Source organism: Cynocephalus volans, chromosome 9, assembly GCF_027409185.1.
Source record: "Cynocephalus volans isolate mCynVol1 chromosome 9, mCynVol1.pri, whole genome shotgun sequence".
In the NCBI taxonomy this organism is placed as follows: domain Eukaryota; kingdom Metazoa; phylum Chordata; class Mammalia; order Dermoptera; family Cynocephalidae; genus Cynocephalus; species Cynocephalus volans.
Window position 1 is genome coordinate 147,062,260 of NC_084468.1, and position 16,105 is coordinate 147,078,364.

Sequence of the window (16,105 nt, forward strand, 5' to 3'; positions counted from 1 at the left end):
TAGGAGCAGTTATGTGGGTAGTTTCTTTTAGATAGTTCAGACTTCTCCCATTATCAGACTTGTACATTGAGTTGTCTATGGGTCACCTCTGGCTGGATTTATGACACTTTAGCTCACATACCCAAGGTAGCATTTATTTCTAGATCGCTGTTTCTTTTTCATCATCATCGTTATCAACTTAGTCACCAGTGCTAGATCCCTTGACTCCTTCCTTTCCCATCATCCCCAAACTCACTCATATATGTGTACATTTAAGCACATTTCAGGTCCAGGTAATTTTTATTCTTCCTAAATGCCCCACTTCTCCCAGTTCATACCAACAAAGACCCTGGTTCTTACACCTGTCATCTCTTGCCTGGATTGCTAAAATAGCTGCACAACTGCTTCTTTGTTTATGGTCTCTAACTTGCATTTTTCCTTTTGCATCCACGGAATCATTCATCCGAAAGAAGTTCACAACCCTGTTACTCCCTTCCCTACAGAATTCATTTTAGTGTCTTTAGCCTTTGACTCTTTGTCATTTGGTCCCATTTTACCTTTCCAGGCCCATTTGTCATTTCTAGTCTTGCATTTGATGAAATGCAATTGACAGCGCCAACTTTACTTATCTTTTATTTTCCTTCTCATGTATTTGTGGTTTCTCTCTACTGTGTCCTGGCTTAAGCCTAATCTAGGATTCATCTTTTCCTTTAAATGGTTAGTTTGAGATATTTATGATTTTAGATAACTTTACATTTTTCAAAACATGACAGAAATAGGCTCTGTTGTTGAATATATCATAGTCTGAAATGAATATGTTCTAAGTTGCAAATTGTGTCTTTATAAGAATATTCTATTTGAGGTGTTTTGAAATTTCTTTCAAGCTTTGAAAGGCATGTTTTTTATTTGACTAGAATTAAAAAAACTGATTTTAATATGGAATTAAAAAATTAAGTTATTTCAGACCAGTGCTTACCTAGATAAGTCTCTGAAGACACATGAGGAAATTGCGGCCAGGAGAAATTAGTGATTCTTTTAAGTCAAATGATTACTTAAAAGCAGAGCCAAGATCTACTGTGGTGTTCATCCAAATATAAGTATCTTCTATTTAAAAAGTCTCTAAGTGTGTTAGGGGTTTCAAGTCTTTTTATCTTTCAAATCTTCTGAGATTCTCGGGCATTTACCTTTTGTGTGAATAGCACTTAGTAGTGAACTGAGCAGTATACACTGTAATTCATGTCTTAACAACCTTCATTCCCTAATGGATGGTTTATTTCTAGAACTGTGGCCTAAACCTGGCCTATGCACCTGTCTTTGTGGCAATTTATCAATTCTAGAAGGAAATGTGTTTTATCCATTGATTGATTATTTTAAGTATTCTAAATGAAGCAGACACAGTTGATGTAACACTTTATAGATGTGTGTTTGTCTTTGTTTTTAGCACGAAGCATTGCACGATTTTCTCCAATAACATAGATCATCTCTTACTGAACTTAACACTGTCTGATATCATTTTCTCCCTGGCCAGTGCCTCAGCTTTGACGAAGGATTCCAGTTGGATAGAAACGATAAGGAAATTTGTGACAGAGACCCTTGAAGATGGTTTTAGGCTCAGTAGTAAGCAGCTGAACAGATTGCTTGGTGTATCATGGAGGTTAATGCAGATACAACCAAACAGAGGTAGGTAATGCTGATTTGCCCTTATTTAAGAGAGGAGCTCTTATGCATGCCATTTAGGTTCTAGCTTTGAAATGATGACTTTCAAACATTCATGTAGTCAGGTTAATTACATTGAAGCCTTAAAAGGTAGCACTATCTGCTTGAACTCTGAAATTGTCTATGGCTTAGTAATTCTGTTTTCAGTGGTTGGTCCACTCTGAAGCAAATTGCTTAAGAGTTCTGCCTGTTGTTTTGCCCCCCATAGATTTGTTACCCCACTTCCCCTGGGTGATGGAGCCACAAAGGATTACTTAAAGCCTTTTTTTTTTTTGAGCAGTGAGAAGCCCCAAAGTGGTTAACTTTCCCGGAATTTTTAAGCGAGAGGCATTCCTTTTTTGGGAAATTAACCCCATTTGGGTTTTTTTGCATTTATTTTCCAGACCAGGAAGAGAACATAGGTAGGGTTATAGTTTTACAATATAGGCTGGTAACTTTTAGTCATCAGCACCGCACTCTACCGAGTGAGCCACGGGCCGGCCCTAGACTGGTAACTTTTAGTGAAACAAGGCAGATGACATTTTAGTAAGGCAATTAAGTGATTTATTAACAAACATTTTTTACAGCAATTTTTTTGGTATTTTTATAATTTAATTAGTAATCTATTTGTTTTTGAGCCAGCAACCTTGCTGTGCCACAAATTTTTATTTTACAGCAGAGACTTTATAGCTTGAGGAAAATTTTCTGTTTTTTGCAAGGTTAATATTTGAAACTGTAAGGCTTTGGAAAACCAGGCCCTGTGAAGTACATATGCTTTATAGTATATTCCACATCTCCCCCCATTTTATTTATTTTAAAAGAAAAAGCAAAAGTTACAGATTAGGTTGGCACAGTTAAGACAAAAGCATTTAAAGCAAAGTTGTATTATTTAGCATAGCAAGTTTTTTTTAATTTACTCTAGGTGAGGACTGAGATGTTATTGTTTTTTAGGGCAGCTGCAGCAGCATTATTTTAGGTGCTGCGAATTGGGTGTAATTACCAATTGTTGAAACTCCGGAAAGGGATTTTGCTCCATATAATAGTTGATTCTGAGTTTAGAAAGTTTGTTAAACTGTTTAGGACATTACTGTTTTTAAAGCATTTAGTTTTTTGTAAAATTTTTGATTAATTACAAGTTTTTGTTTAAGAACAGGATGTTTTATTTAAGTTACAAACACCCTCTTTAAGGCCAGGAAAATTTAGAGAACTGCTTTTGTAGAGAAGACGTTTTTCCCTTTTTGATTAAGGCATTTTTTTATAAAAGCATTAATGATTAATATCTTGATTGAAAAGGTTTTACTTTTCTTTGTATAAATTTTTTGGTGTTGGGAAGGCTTTTTCCCAGGTGGTGATTGAAAGGAAAATTTTGGCTTACTTTTTTATAGTGATTTGTTTTACATTGGAGGGAAGATGAACAGCAGCATGAAGCAGCAGTTAGGCCAAATGTAGGCAACATGAAAGGGGTCAGAACTTGGAAGTGAGACCTGCTATTTTATATTTAAAGTTTTAAATTATATTTTGTTATAAGGAGAGAGTTAATTTTTATTAAACTTATAAAAATAGCCACATTGTTATAGTTATGAGGGTATTTAAAGTTACTAAATTTGGGGGGATTAATAGGGAGAAAACAAATGCTTTCACTTTTGTTTTAAATGACATTTTACAAAACTGTTGTTAGTTATAGATAGCTTGAGAGAGAGAGAGAGAGAGAGTTTTTTACATTTGAAAACATTAAGAGAACCAGCAGTGTTTTAAAATAAGGAAATTGTAGGGGCCGGCCCGTGGCTCTCCCAACTGGATAGCCCAGCTCTCCTAACTCCATGAGGAGATGCTTTGTTCCTTCTAAACACAGTTCCTCGTCGGCCGCTGCCAGGAGTAGGTCATCCACATACTGCAACAAAGTTACCTGTGGGTTAGAGGCCTTGAACATAGCCAAATCTTGGTGGAGGGCCTCATCAAAGATGGTGGGCGAGTTTTTGAACCCTTGGGGCAGGCGGGTCCAAGTGAGTTGCCCTGCTAGGCCAGTCTCTGCATCTCTCCACTTGAAAGTGAAGTACTCTTGACTTTTTGCAGTCAGTGGCAAACAGAAGTATGCATCTTTGAGATCCAGTACTGAGTACCAGGTCCTGTCTAGAGGTAAAGAACTTAAAAGATTATAGGGATTAGGGACGGTGGCCTGGAGATTGGCCACGCGTTTGTTTACCTCTTGGAGATCTTGGACCGGTCGGTAGTCATTAGTCCCAGGCTTTCGGACCGGCAGCAAGGGCGTGTTCCAGGCTGATTGACACTTCCGTAGGACTCCCAGCTGGAGCAAACGAGCAATGTGGGGTCTGCTGGCTTTGCGTGTGTCTCGGGACATTGGGTATTGTCGGACAGCTATAGGACTGGCTTGAGCCTTCAGCTCTACGTGGACGGGGGGCCTGTTTTTAGCCTTCCCTATCCCTGCTGTTTCTGCCCACGCCTGGGGGTAGTTTTCTAACCACCAATCCATCTGTCCAGTCTCCTGCCCTTGCATTTCAAACAATTGGTATTCATCTTCTAACCTGAGGGTTAGTATCTGCAGAGGCTTTCCTTGCCGATTTAGCACCCGAGGTCCCTTGGGGTCAAAATAAATTTGAGCACCCATTTTGGTGAGCAGATCTCTTCCCAGCAGTGGGTAGGGGCACTCAGGAATGACTATGAACAAGTGGGATACCCGGCCCACGCCTAGGTCCACTGTTCTTTGGGTAGTCCATGGGTACTGCTTGTACCCTGTAGCCCCTTGTACCCATGACTTTTTCCCGAGAAGAGGTCCGTTTGCTTGTAGCAATACTGAATTTTCGGCTCCAGGGTCTACTACGAACTGAGTAGGCTTCCCCTCCACTTTGAGAGTTACCCTGGGTTCGGGAAGGGGACCCGAACCCTGTCCCCCCTAATCACTGTCTTCCTGCAAGGCCAAGACTTTGGAGGCTTGAGGCTCTTTCTTTTTCCTGGGGCAGTTTCGAACCCAGTGTCCTCTCTCCTTACAGTACACACATTGATCCTTCGCCAGGGGTTCCTTTTTATTGCCTGGCACCATTTTATTGGGCTCCCTAGTCTCCCTAACTACAGTGGCCAGAAGTTTGTGACAATTTTTTTCTTGGCGCTTTTCTCTTTATTTCCTTTGCTTCTTCTGATTCTGGTATGATGAACCTTTTCAGCCACCTGCACTAATTCTCTTAATGACTTATCTTGCAACCCTTCCAGTCTCTGCAGTTTCTTCCTGATGTCCCTACTAGACTGGTCAATAAAAGTGACCGTCCCTGTAGCCTTATGCTCTTCACTACCAGGATCATACGGGGTGAACCGACGGAATGCCTCCATGAGTCTCTCCAGGAATGCTATTGGAGACTCATCGGGCCCCTGGGTTATCTCTCTTACATTAGTCAAATGGGTGGGGTGTTTTGCTGCCCCTCTGAGGCCTGCCATTAGAGCCTGGCAGTAGACCTTCAGGTGCTCCCTATCTTCCACCGAGTTGAAGTCCCAGTTTGGTCTGATTAACGGGAACCATGCATCTATAACATCATGGAGGAGGGTAGGTCGCCCATCTTCTCCTGGCACATTCTTTCTTTTCTTTTTTTTTACCGTTCCAGCTTTATTAAAGAAAGATATCTGCTGGGCTGTGCTCAGCGTCACAAGGCCCAGGGCTGCCCTGGAAATGGGGGACAGCCAAGAAATATTGTGGGTTTTTTTTTTTGTCTTGTCTTTTTCGTGACCGGCACTCAGCCAGTGAGTGCACCGGCCATTCCTATATAGGATCCGAACCCGTGGTGGGAGTGTCGCCGCACTCCCAGCGCCGCACTCTCCCTAGTGCGCCATGGGCTCGGCCCTCCTGGCACATTCTTTCGAGCTTCCAGGAGGATTTGTTGTCTCTCCTCGGTAGTGAACAGGACCTGTAGAAGCTGCTGGCAATCATCCCAGGTGGGCTGATGAGTAAATAGGAGAGATTCTACAAGGTTAGTGAGACTCTGGGGGTTTTCAGAGAAAGGGGGATTCTGAGATTTCCAATTGTAAAGATCGGAGGAAGAGAAAGGCCAGTACTGTAAGGGCTGGTTGCCCTCTTCATCAGCGGGGCCGTAAGCCCGCAGGGGGAAAATAGGAAGAGCATCTGGAGGGGCCACTCGTTTACTGCGTGTCCCCTGAGCAGGCCCTCCCTCGGATTCATTTTCTGGTGGTGCGGACGGCCGGGCTGCCTGTGATCGGAAAGAAGGGGGAGGGGGATCAGAAAGAAGCCAGTCTGGGTCGGTGGACGGCAGGACCTCGGTTTCTTTTTTACTTCTTGGAGAGCAAACACAGCCATTGGACCTGTTAAGGGAACAAAGGGACGGACCCACGGAGGAGGATCCGTGACTCAATCTTCCCAGACAATGATATAAGATGTCTGGTCTAGGAGATTTTCAGAATTGAAAATTTTTCTTTTTACCACTGTAATCAACGGCACAGAGAAGGAAGCTTCAGCAGGCCATCCGGGTTGGAAAGCTGGCCACTCCGAAGAACAAAGTGTTACCCATTTATTCTTTCTAACCGGCACAGACAAATCATTTGCTCTTTCCTTCACGTCATTCCAGTTTTTCAAAGTCAGGCTCAAAGGGGTTGAGACAGTCTGCCCCATGGCGCCCCAGAAAATCGTCAGTCCCCACACACACACACACAACCAGACAGACAAAAAACAAAACACAGATGCGCCCCTGCCACGAGCGCCACAACCAGATTATCAGAGAACTCGGGAGGGGTCTCTTTACTAGTCCTAGAGATCTCCCGTGGAGCAGAACCTGTTCGTCTCCTGCGGAGGAATCTGGAGCGTCCTCCAGGACTCCTGTGGCTGCGGCGTGCCGGCACGTCTGCCCCGCCGCTTGTCCGCTTCAGATGGCTCCGCTTTGGAGCCTCAGAAAATCTAAAATCAGACCGGTGATTCCGTCCTGGAGCCACCAAAACCAGATTATAACAGACAGCTTACAGCTGACAACCAAAGAAACAGACACAGTCATACCGACAATGGCGGTACCTGCTCGAGTGATCCTCCGTTCTCTAGTCTTTGGTCCCAGGGAGAGCGAGCCAATCCCGGACGAGCCCCCAAAAATGTAAGACCCGTGCACCAAGAACAAATCCTACAGAAAGGAGCGGCTCGCCTCACAAAGACCACAAGACCAGGACCGTTGCAATCAGCAAGAGGGATTTTATTTTTCCAGCATGCTGGGGCGCTTTGCCTTTCGGAAAAGCCCCCCCAGTTTACAACACAAGCATTTTTTATACAGTTTTTCTTGAACAGATCTTTATGACAGGATGAGTTGTCGGTTATCAGTGGCGCCCTTGGATTTGTGGGCAGACTCTAGCAGGCTAGTACCCCGGTAGATCTGTGGCGCCTTTAGATTTACAGGTGGGCTTTAGTAGGCTGGTACCCCCGATAATGGGGCTTCTTTCAATCCTATATCTTCCTTGGCACCTGGCAAGGAGTCTTTTAGATAAGGAACCAGCCCGTGCCTTGGACCTGGTGGGGGCCATGTCCTTCTTGGAATGTTTAGTGTACCTGGGCCCCCTGCTGCTTAATAGCCCCTTAGAAGCTGCTTTACATTTCAACAGCCCCTTAGAAGCTGCTTTAGATAAAATGCCTTTAGATATGTTCCCCCGTTTTAGCAAGCGTTTGCAGAAGCGAATTGGGCAGGTTAAAGCTATACTAGCAAATTGTGCAGGTTAGAGCTATATCTTTCTGTTACTAAAATCCCACAATATCTTCTACCAGTGTTAAGTGTGATTCTCGTTGGCTGGGAAATCAACAAGTATAGCAGATCCCATTGTGCTCCTTTCCTACCCTGTCTTTCTGTTCTTCAGTTACACAGTTCTTCAAGTCTCTTAAAAATTCGTGTTTGGCTCTCTGCCGCCTCAGGACCTTTGCCTCCGCTGTCGCCCCAGAGTCTTCCCCCTGCTGACTCCTCCTAACCCTTATGATCCCAGCTTTAGCTTTATTTCCTCTGGAGAGTGCTCCCTGAAGCCTTGGCCAGGCTAGCTCCCTCTGAAGTTAAATGCTTCTGTGGGGCTCAACTTCCCTATTATGACAGTCATCACATAAATAATTAGTTTTTTGTAAATGTAAATAAAGGGTACTCAATAAATATCAGTTTAATTAGTGAATTAATTCTGCCCAGGAGTCTGTTTTCTTAGAACGAAAAACCTTAGAAGCTGTGTTAGGGGCCGGCCCGTGGCTCACTCGGGAGAGTGCGGTGCTGATAACACCAAGGCCCCGGGTTCGGATCCCATATACGGATGGCCGGTTCGCTCACTGGCTGAGCGTGGTGCTGACAACACCAAGTTAAGGGTTAAGATCCCCTTACCGGTCATCTTTTTAAAAAAAAAAAAAAAAGAAGAAGCTGTGTTAGTAGGTTGCACATGTTGCCATCTGAGCATGTCTTCCTTCCTCTGTGGGCCACTGCAGTGGGTTGGAAAAGGCTCATGCACTGTGGTTCTGCATATTGCCAAGGGTGCCTGAGGTGGACAACACAGTTCTAGTTGTCCCCTCGGCTGTCTGGTTTGGGCTTCTGCCCCTGGCCACATACTCCCTGTGCTTAGAAGATTTACACCTCCCCTTGAGACAGAAGTTTTGCTCAATAACCCACCAAAGATGACTGTAAGAGGAGGTCATTCGTGTCCTGGCTTTTCTCCTTCCTGAGTTTAGATTGTGTCACAATCTTAATCTTTCCATTTGGTTTCTGAAATTACTTTTTTAGTCTTCACATTCAAGAATCATCTCTTGGAGTTAATACTGTTTTAAAAATTATTTTTATTATTTTAATTTTTTTTCTTCTCTGTAATGGTTTATCATTAAAAAATTAAACAATAATAATTACAATAAATGTATAATTTACAAAAGCCCTATATTTGTCCATAGGATTTATACATATAAGCATTAAAGTACATTCATTTGAAAAACTAAAATTAGGTATAAGAACATGAATTGATTTGAAAGGATATTTATAGCCTGGATATACATGAAAAAGTAAGTAACTATATAAATGAAGAGTCATAAGTTTACATAAATATAAGAAACATTAAATTCTAAAATATTTTCTCTATGGTATTCATGAAATTTTCACTAATTAAAAACTGTACTAAAATATCTTAGGGTCCATATAACAAGTATTAACAGATTAAAAATTCCATTGCATTCTAAAATGTAGTCTTTGTTGGATTCAAAATGCTGCATAGTCATCTGTAGAAGTAGTGTGGGTAAAGAGCAGGAGGCTTTAGCAGGAGGAGTAAGTCCTGACTGTGGCAGAATCCAACCTCTGTGTTCCTGACACACTGCCGTCCATCTGCATCTTCTTTGGCTGCATGGAGGGTGAAGACAGAAGAAGTAACCCAGAAGTTTGCGGGAAGAGTCTCTGTTGATCCAGCAGCTAAGCCACGAATATCCCTTGGTCTAAATTTTTTTCTCCCTGATGGTGCTCTCATAAAGCTTTTATCGTCTTCATCAAACCTTCTGTCAGTCCCCATGACCGAAAGGTTGTTAAATTCTCTTTCTAAGACAGCACGAGCCTGTGTGTTCTGCGTTGGGATCTGTAACAATAGCGCCAGTGCGTTGAAGTCAAAGGTTTCATTGAAGGCCAGAAGGGCACCGTGAGCGCCAGTCTCTAAAAGATTGTTTGCATATTTTTTAAGGCCAATTGACAGGATCCAGCGAATCACTCGATCATTGCTCCAAACAAGCACATCTTTTACTTCATTCTGACTTTCTTCTCTTTTTCTTTCCCGTTCTTTTTGGTCATAATTTAATCTTCTCAGGCTCATAATTCCACGCTGGAAACTGTTTGTGTGGAAACTGTCGACCATTTTCAGCTGCCCGTGGAGGTCCTTCTTGGTCAGGTGGTCCAGCATCCTGGCGTCCACCAGGCACTCCATGAAGTAGCTGCGGTACTGAGGGAGGCCCATGCTGGGCAGCCACTTGTTCCCAATCCACTCGTGGTTCATGTCCCCATATGCGAGTGTCGTTCGCGACATGGGAGGGGCAGACGGGTTGGGAAGAGGTATGATCTCTTGGATGGCCAGCCTCAGCTTCAGCCTATGCAGGGGGTTGCTGATGCCTATCTCACGCTTCATCTCGGTGTCCAACAGGGCCGACATGATGGCCCCGCTCTTCACGTTGGCTCGGCAGGCAGCCACATACCAGGCGGGCATCCCTACCCAGAGCTCCAACCACACAACTACGGTCGGCCCATCCCACTGGGCAAAAGGCAAACCTTGTCTACGGGCTTCATCAAGCAATTCATGCTTTTTTTGAAGTTTACGATTATTTTCAGCCTGTCCTCCCAGTTTGCTCAGTGCCGAGGCATCTTGAGATGCATTGTCTGTCTCTGAAACACCAGCGTGTCCTAATGATTTTTTGCCAGCTTGTCCACGTCGGCCCTTTTCTTTCTTGCCAAACAAGCGGCCGATAGAGGACTTGATGCCCTTCTTCTTTGGGGCTTTGTGGAGCGAGTCCTGGCTGCTGTTACTACTGCTGGGATTGCTCACGGGACTGTCCTGGGAGCCTGTCGAGTTTCTCACGTCCCTGACATCCTCATGGCTGACTGTGTGCAATGCCCCCTTATGCAGCCTGTCTCCCTGGAGGGCCGGAGGGGAGCTTTCACATTTTATCGTTGTTGTGTCGTCTCGTGCCTCCTCTCTGGATGCTGGCAACAGAGTCATGATGCCCAGTCTGTCTACTTCCCTGGCTGGGCTGTGAGGAATCCTCCTTGGGGTGGAACGGCCGCTGCCTGGAGGGGAGGAGCTGGCAAGGGAAGAAGCAGGGTGGGGCGGAATGGAGCTCATTGATCCCAAACGACCAAGATTGTCTAAGCCTCCACTACCAACTCTACTTTCAGTCTCCTCTGCTCGCTGCTCTGTGTTTTCCTTTTCTTCTTGTATCAACCCGATCTCTTTGTTGATGGCATCCAGCTGCTCTTGAAGCGTCATGGCTAATGTCTGTGCATCAGCCTGTCCACTGGGTGACAACAGATCAACTGAGCTGAGTAGAGTGTCCCCGTCATCTTTGCCATCAGACACATCGATATGGCTCTCAAAAGCTTGTGCTACATTTGATAAGACACTATCCTGCTGGGCATGTTCCCAATCCTGTTCATTAAGAGTTTGTACCTTGGAAGGCTCATCCCATAGAGCAGCTAGGCGGCCTTTCTGGGGGCGCCACAACACTGCACTGGTGCTGTAGGAATCTGTGTGACTGCCTGCCACAGGGAACGTGAAATCCAGGACACTGCCCAAGTGGGGTCGGCCATGATGAAGTGAAGCACCTCTTAGTCTCATTTGGTCTAGTTCAGCACTCAATGCTTCAGTGTTTAAGATGAGCTGATCCTTATCATGTGTATCTTACAATTGCTTTTTTGCATTTTCAACTTCTCGTAACAGAGAATTCTTATCTTCTAGAGCAGCCATTCTCTCTTCCAGATGAAGCTGGAGCCTCTCATTAGATTCTGAAAGTAGCTTGTCAACAGTGTCTGATAAACGTTTATTATGCTCTTCATTCATTTTTTCTCTCTGCCTTGCCCGCTGCAGTTCTTGGTTCTTTTCCTCCAGCTGCACCTCCATCTGTCTTAACTTTTCTTCAATGTTGCGGTGTCTCTCTTCAGCCTTCGAGAGCGCTGCCACCCTCTGGGCCAGCTCCGCCTCCACCTCCGGGAGTGTCTCGGCTTTCCTCATGGTCTGCTGCAGCTTTTGCTCCGCTAATTCCAGCCGTTCCTGTAACTGGCGGTTTTTATCCTCAGTCTGTCGATGCATAGAGTCTTTGTTTGCAATTTCATTTTCAAGTTTATCATTGAGGTCATGCACAGACGTGGCTTCACGCTGTGCAGCGAGGTAGCGTTTTTCAAGAGTAGTGATTCTCTCTTCCATGTCTTTGTTTTGGGCCATGGCTTCGCAGATGTCCCGTTGCAATTTCGTGTTCCTCTCCTCAGAATTGATCAAGTCTTCCCTGGCCATGTAGAGATCTTCCTCCAGCTCTGCCACGTGACTGATTCTCTCTTCCATGTCTTCTTTTTGGGCCATGGCTTCACGGATGTCCCGTTGCAATTTCGTGTTCATCTCCTCAGATTTGATCAAGTCTTCCCTGGCCATGTAGAGATCTTCCTCCAGCTCTGCCACGTGACTGATTCTCTCTTCCATGTCTTCCTGTTGGGCCATGGCTTTGCAGATGTCCTGTTGCAATTTCGTGTTCCTCTCCTCAGAATTGATCAAGTCTTCCCTAGCCGTGTAGAGATCTTCCTCCAGCTCTGCCACGTGACTGATTCTCTCTTCCATGTCTTCCTGTTGGGCCATGGCTTCACGGATGTCCCGTTGCAATTTCGTGTTCATCTCCTCAGATTTGATCAAGTCTTCCCTGGCCGTGTAGAGATCTTCCTCCAGCTCTGCCACGTGACTGATTCTCTCTTCCATGTCTTTGTTTTGGGCCATGGCTTTACGGATGTCCCGTTGCAATTTCATGTTCATCTCCTCAGATTTGATCAAGTCTTCTCTGGCCGTGTAGAGATCTTCCTCCAGCTCTGCCACGTGACTGATTCTCTCTTCCATGTCTTCTTTTTGGGCCATGGCTTCACGGATGTCCCGTTGCAGTTTCGTGTTCATCTCCTCAGATTTGATCAAGTCTTCCCTAGCCATGTAGAGATCTTCCTCCAGCCTTGCCACGTGACTGATTCTCTCTTCCATGTCTTCTTTTTGGGCCATGGCTTCACAGATTTCCCGTTGCAATTTCGTGTTCATTTCCTCAGAATTGATCAAGTCTTCCCTGGCCGTGTAGAGATCTTCCTCCAGCTCCACCACGTGACTGGAGAGGGCGGCCAGGCGCTCTTTCATTTGGCTCTGCTCCCTCAGTTGCTTGTCTATGACTGCCTGGAGCTCTGTTACTTTAGCAAGGTCCTCCTCGTGGCTTAACGAACCATCAGAAGATCTCTTTCCATTCATGCTCGGGGTATTTTCTTGTTCATGGCTCATGTCAAGTGCTCCATCTGTTAGTGTTTTTTTCTGATCATTTTGTTCTTTAAGAATCATTAGCTCTTTGTGTGTGGCACCTGATTCTTCTTCTAACGAACTACACCTTTCAAGTGCTACTCGTAATCTCTCTCTCACCTTTTCATCCAGAGCTTTGTGGTGCTCAAACAACGACTTCAGTGCTCTGAGCACTTCGACTTCGCGGGACACACGTGTTGGGGACCGTGCCTGTCTCTTCACCACGGTCATCCTGAGAGACCTCTCGTGCCTAGAGACAAGGCATTCCAAATGTTCTAAAAGCAGCCTGGTGTTGTTCCTTTCTGCTTTCAGTTCAGCAATTTCTTCTTCCCTTTCAAGAAGCTGTTTGCTGCATGCATTCAGTTCCTTTGTACATGCAGCAAACTCCTGTGGAAGTGCAGTATTGAGCTGTCTCTGCAAGGAATCTCTTTCGTGGCCAACTTCGTGTAATTTCTCCTGGGTTAATGCCAGCGTTTCTTGAGTCTCTCTAAGAGTGTCAAGAAGTCGGTCCCTTTCTTCTAGCATGGAGACCATCAACTGTTCAAAATGTGAATCTGTGTCTGCCTGTGAAGGGGAGCCGGATGCATGGCTCCCACTTCCTCCTGGGGAGCCTTCGGCTTCACTGATGGTTGGCATCACCTCACGCATCATCTGCAAATGAAAGACCCAGACTAGAATCATTAAGAGCAGAATACAGGTTCCCATAAATCTGCAATTTCATAAGTATCTGCAGCTAATAAATGAAAGGTTCACAGCCTCTTTATTCTCAGATCTGTTACACTTTGTATGCAAATAAGTTGGGAAAGCATACACAGGGAAATACTAAGTGCAGGAACACACACCATGAAGATACTCACAGGGACAATAATCCCGTGAAGGGGTCAAGACCAGAGGACTGCCCCTCACATAAAGAGGAAACCCAGCAGTATTTTGTTCGCCAAGCTATACTTTTTAGTTGTTGAGAACAAGTGTGCTTCAGGTACCTATTTTTCCAATTTCCTGGTTGGGAGAGAGCAAGTCAAACACACATGCCACCCAATCACTTTTCAGGAAAAGCATAGAAGGAGCACAGAGCCAGCAAAACTGACAAGTACAAAACCCATCAGGCATCTTATAGGAATGTGTGCAGTCAGCTCCTGGGACGGACTGACGGCTCCCTGAATTCTTGGGCAGGATTTGGTGAGCACTAAAGGAACGGGACTCGTGAAGGGTTGGGAGAGGTGTTCTCCGATGGCTGGTCAGTCAACCTAACTTACGTAAGTTTACAGCCCAAAATAAAATTCCACAACGGAAATAGAGCCAGCAGGTCCGGACAGCAGGCGACGGCTAGGAGGGAAGGAAAAGTTATAGGTGAGTCGATGAGAGGCGATTAAGTGTCGCCAACACACAGACGGGGCGAGGGGAAGGGGGCCACTCCCGAGGGTCCGGGCCGCATTCCGGGCACGGCAGAGCCCCTGCGCCCCTCGCGGGGAGGCTGACCCCCGGCCCAGCCACGCCCCGCTCTCTCCGTCTGTATCAGGTGCTGCAGAAGCCGTGGCCACCACGGCACTGACGAGGCACTGATGACCGTTTCCAAGGAGCCCACGCCGGCTGGGGTTCTAGAAGCCACAGGTCACTGGCCTCCCGGCTCGTGGGGCTGGGGGAAGGGCGGTGCACCTTCGGCCCTGGCCCCCGCCGCCCCCCGGGGTTACATTCAGCCGGCCGCGCAGCTGCCCCGGGCCCGAGGGCCATGCCAACGCCCGGGCGCCCTGAGCCGCTCCGCCTAAGCCTGCCTCACTCTCCTGCTCCCTTACTTTGCTTGCCGGCAGGAGCGGGTGAGGAGGCTGCATGGCAGCTGGCGGGCGGCTTCTTGCTCCGGGTGAGCTTGGGGGTCGACGAAGGCAGCCCGAGGCAGGCGTCCGTCCATCCGCCCGCCCGCCCTCCTGCCCCACGTCGCGGCCCCGGGGCCCCGGCGCCCCAGTCACTAAGGCTGGCCCGCGGCCAGACACTGGAAGACTCTCTTGGAGTTAATACTATAATTTGATGTCTTTCTATTGATCTGTCCCAGGGAGGATGCCTCGGTGGGTGTGCATATGTGCCCCCATGCGTGTATGATCTGTGCACGCGTATGCATGTGTGTGCCCACACGTGTGCATTTGTGCGTGTGTGTGCGCCATACATGTGCACTCAACATTTGTTCATGGCGATTATCATCTTCCAGCGGCTCTGGAGCCGTATGCGTTGCAGCACAGTTTGTATTCTATGTCATTTTTCCTTTGATAGGTAGCAAATTCTTTGAGTTGACTTCCATGAGTGCTGATTGATTTTCACCAAACCATTTTACCTCTTTCAGTCTCTTCCTTTTGTGAGTTTTGGCAAGTAGTTGCAGACTTAACAATTGTCTCTCTCTCCAGGTGCCTGAAAATGTCCTTATTGTCATTGTGTCATTTGAAATCACAATTAATCAGTCAGGTGGATGAAGGCAGGTATTTTTATGTCTCTTCTCCAGATAGGGGTCAGTGGCGTTAGCGGACCTGTCCCGGTTCCCTTAGTTCACAGGTGGCACAGCTAGGATGAGAAGTCAGGTTTTCCTCCTGCAAGCCTCCTTTCCTGTTTTGTGCACAGAGCCAAGCGGCTTCTCTAGTCTGACAGTCACTCCTTTCCTGTAAATTTGTGAGTTCAAACCAGCATTTCCCTTCAGTAGTAGGGTTCTTTACATATTCCCACTCAGTTCTGGTTAGTGTATAAGCTAGATCTCAGGAGTGGAGCCAGGCAGGGGAAGACAGAAAAGCTGTTGGCCAGTAATCCTGTTTTCTGTCATGATTTTGCTATGTTGCTTTCCTTTTTGAAATCTTAAGTTTCTCATTTCTATCCGCTTCTTAGTCTATCAAGAATGGTAAGTTTCTCCCCAGGGCTGGCAAACGTAAAGCTACTGTGAGCTTTGGGCCTTTGCAGAAAGCCTCTCTCTCTGGCGTACTGATGAACATTCCACTGATTAGGAAGGAGGGAAGGGGTCTGCCTCATGCTTTACTGTGCTGTTTGTGTGTGTCTTTCCCTTCTTTTCTTCTTCCTCCTCCCCCTTTATTCCTTTTGTGTGTGTATGTGTGAAATGCTTTTTCTGGCGAATTCAGTGCCTAGGTTTGGGGTGAACTTTCAAAGCCTTCTTAAACTAAGCTGCGGGAAGGTCATTGTCGCAAAAGGTAAAATGAATAGATTACCAGAGCTAGTTAAAAACATCATATTGAGGAGGACAAAATGTGCACCTAGGGGCAAGTCTGATCTGGACTAAGGTCCTTCTTTAGAGCTCCCCAGTCCTTCTGAGGCTGCGGCTTTCTATGGAAGTAAGTTCTACATAATGTGTCCTAGAGAAATACTCACAAGTATGCAGAGACGTAAACAGGGGTACACATTTTACAATTGTTTGTAATGTGAGAACCTAAAAATA

General features: G+C 46.0%; 2 protein-coding genes across 6 annotated transcripts in view; one reads left to right on the forward strand and one right to left on the reverse strand.

Moving 5' to 3' along the window:
• Positions 1–16,105, forward strand: part of LOC134386433 (tripartite motif-containing protein 75-like) — a 49,915-nt gene that overhangs the window by 20,911 nt on the left and 12,899 nt on the right. For 3 of the 5 annotated variants that reach the window (XM_063108598.1, XM_063108600.1, XM_063108599.1), the window contains one exon: positions 1,508–1,659. The exons of the other annotated variants lie outside the window; for them this stretch is intronic. The gene's annotated coding sequence lies outside the window, so the exon portion shown is untranslated. The remainder of the gene's footprint in view (positions 1–1,507; positions 1,660–16,105) is intronic. 5 annotated transcript variants of the gene reach the window in all.
• On the reverse strand, positions 8,931–14,587 carry LOC134386349 (liprin-alpha-1-like). The gene is given in 6 exon segments (XM_063108474.1): positions 8,931–9,033; positions 9,035–11,002; positions 11,054–11,571; positions 12,382–13,332; positions 14,066–14,279; positions 14,475–14,587. Coding segments are annotated over 6 exon segments (3,867 nt in total).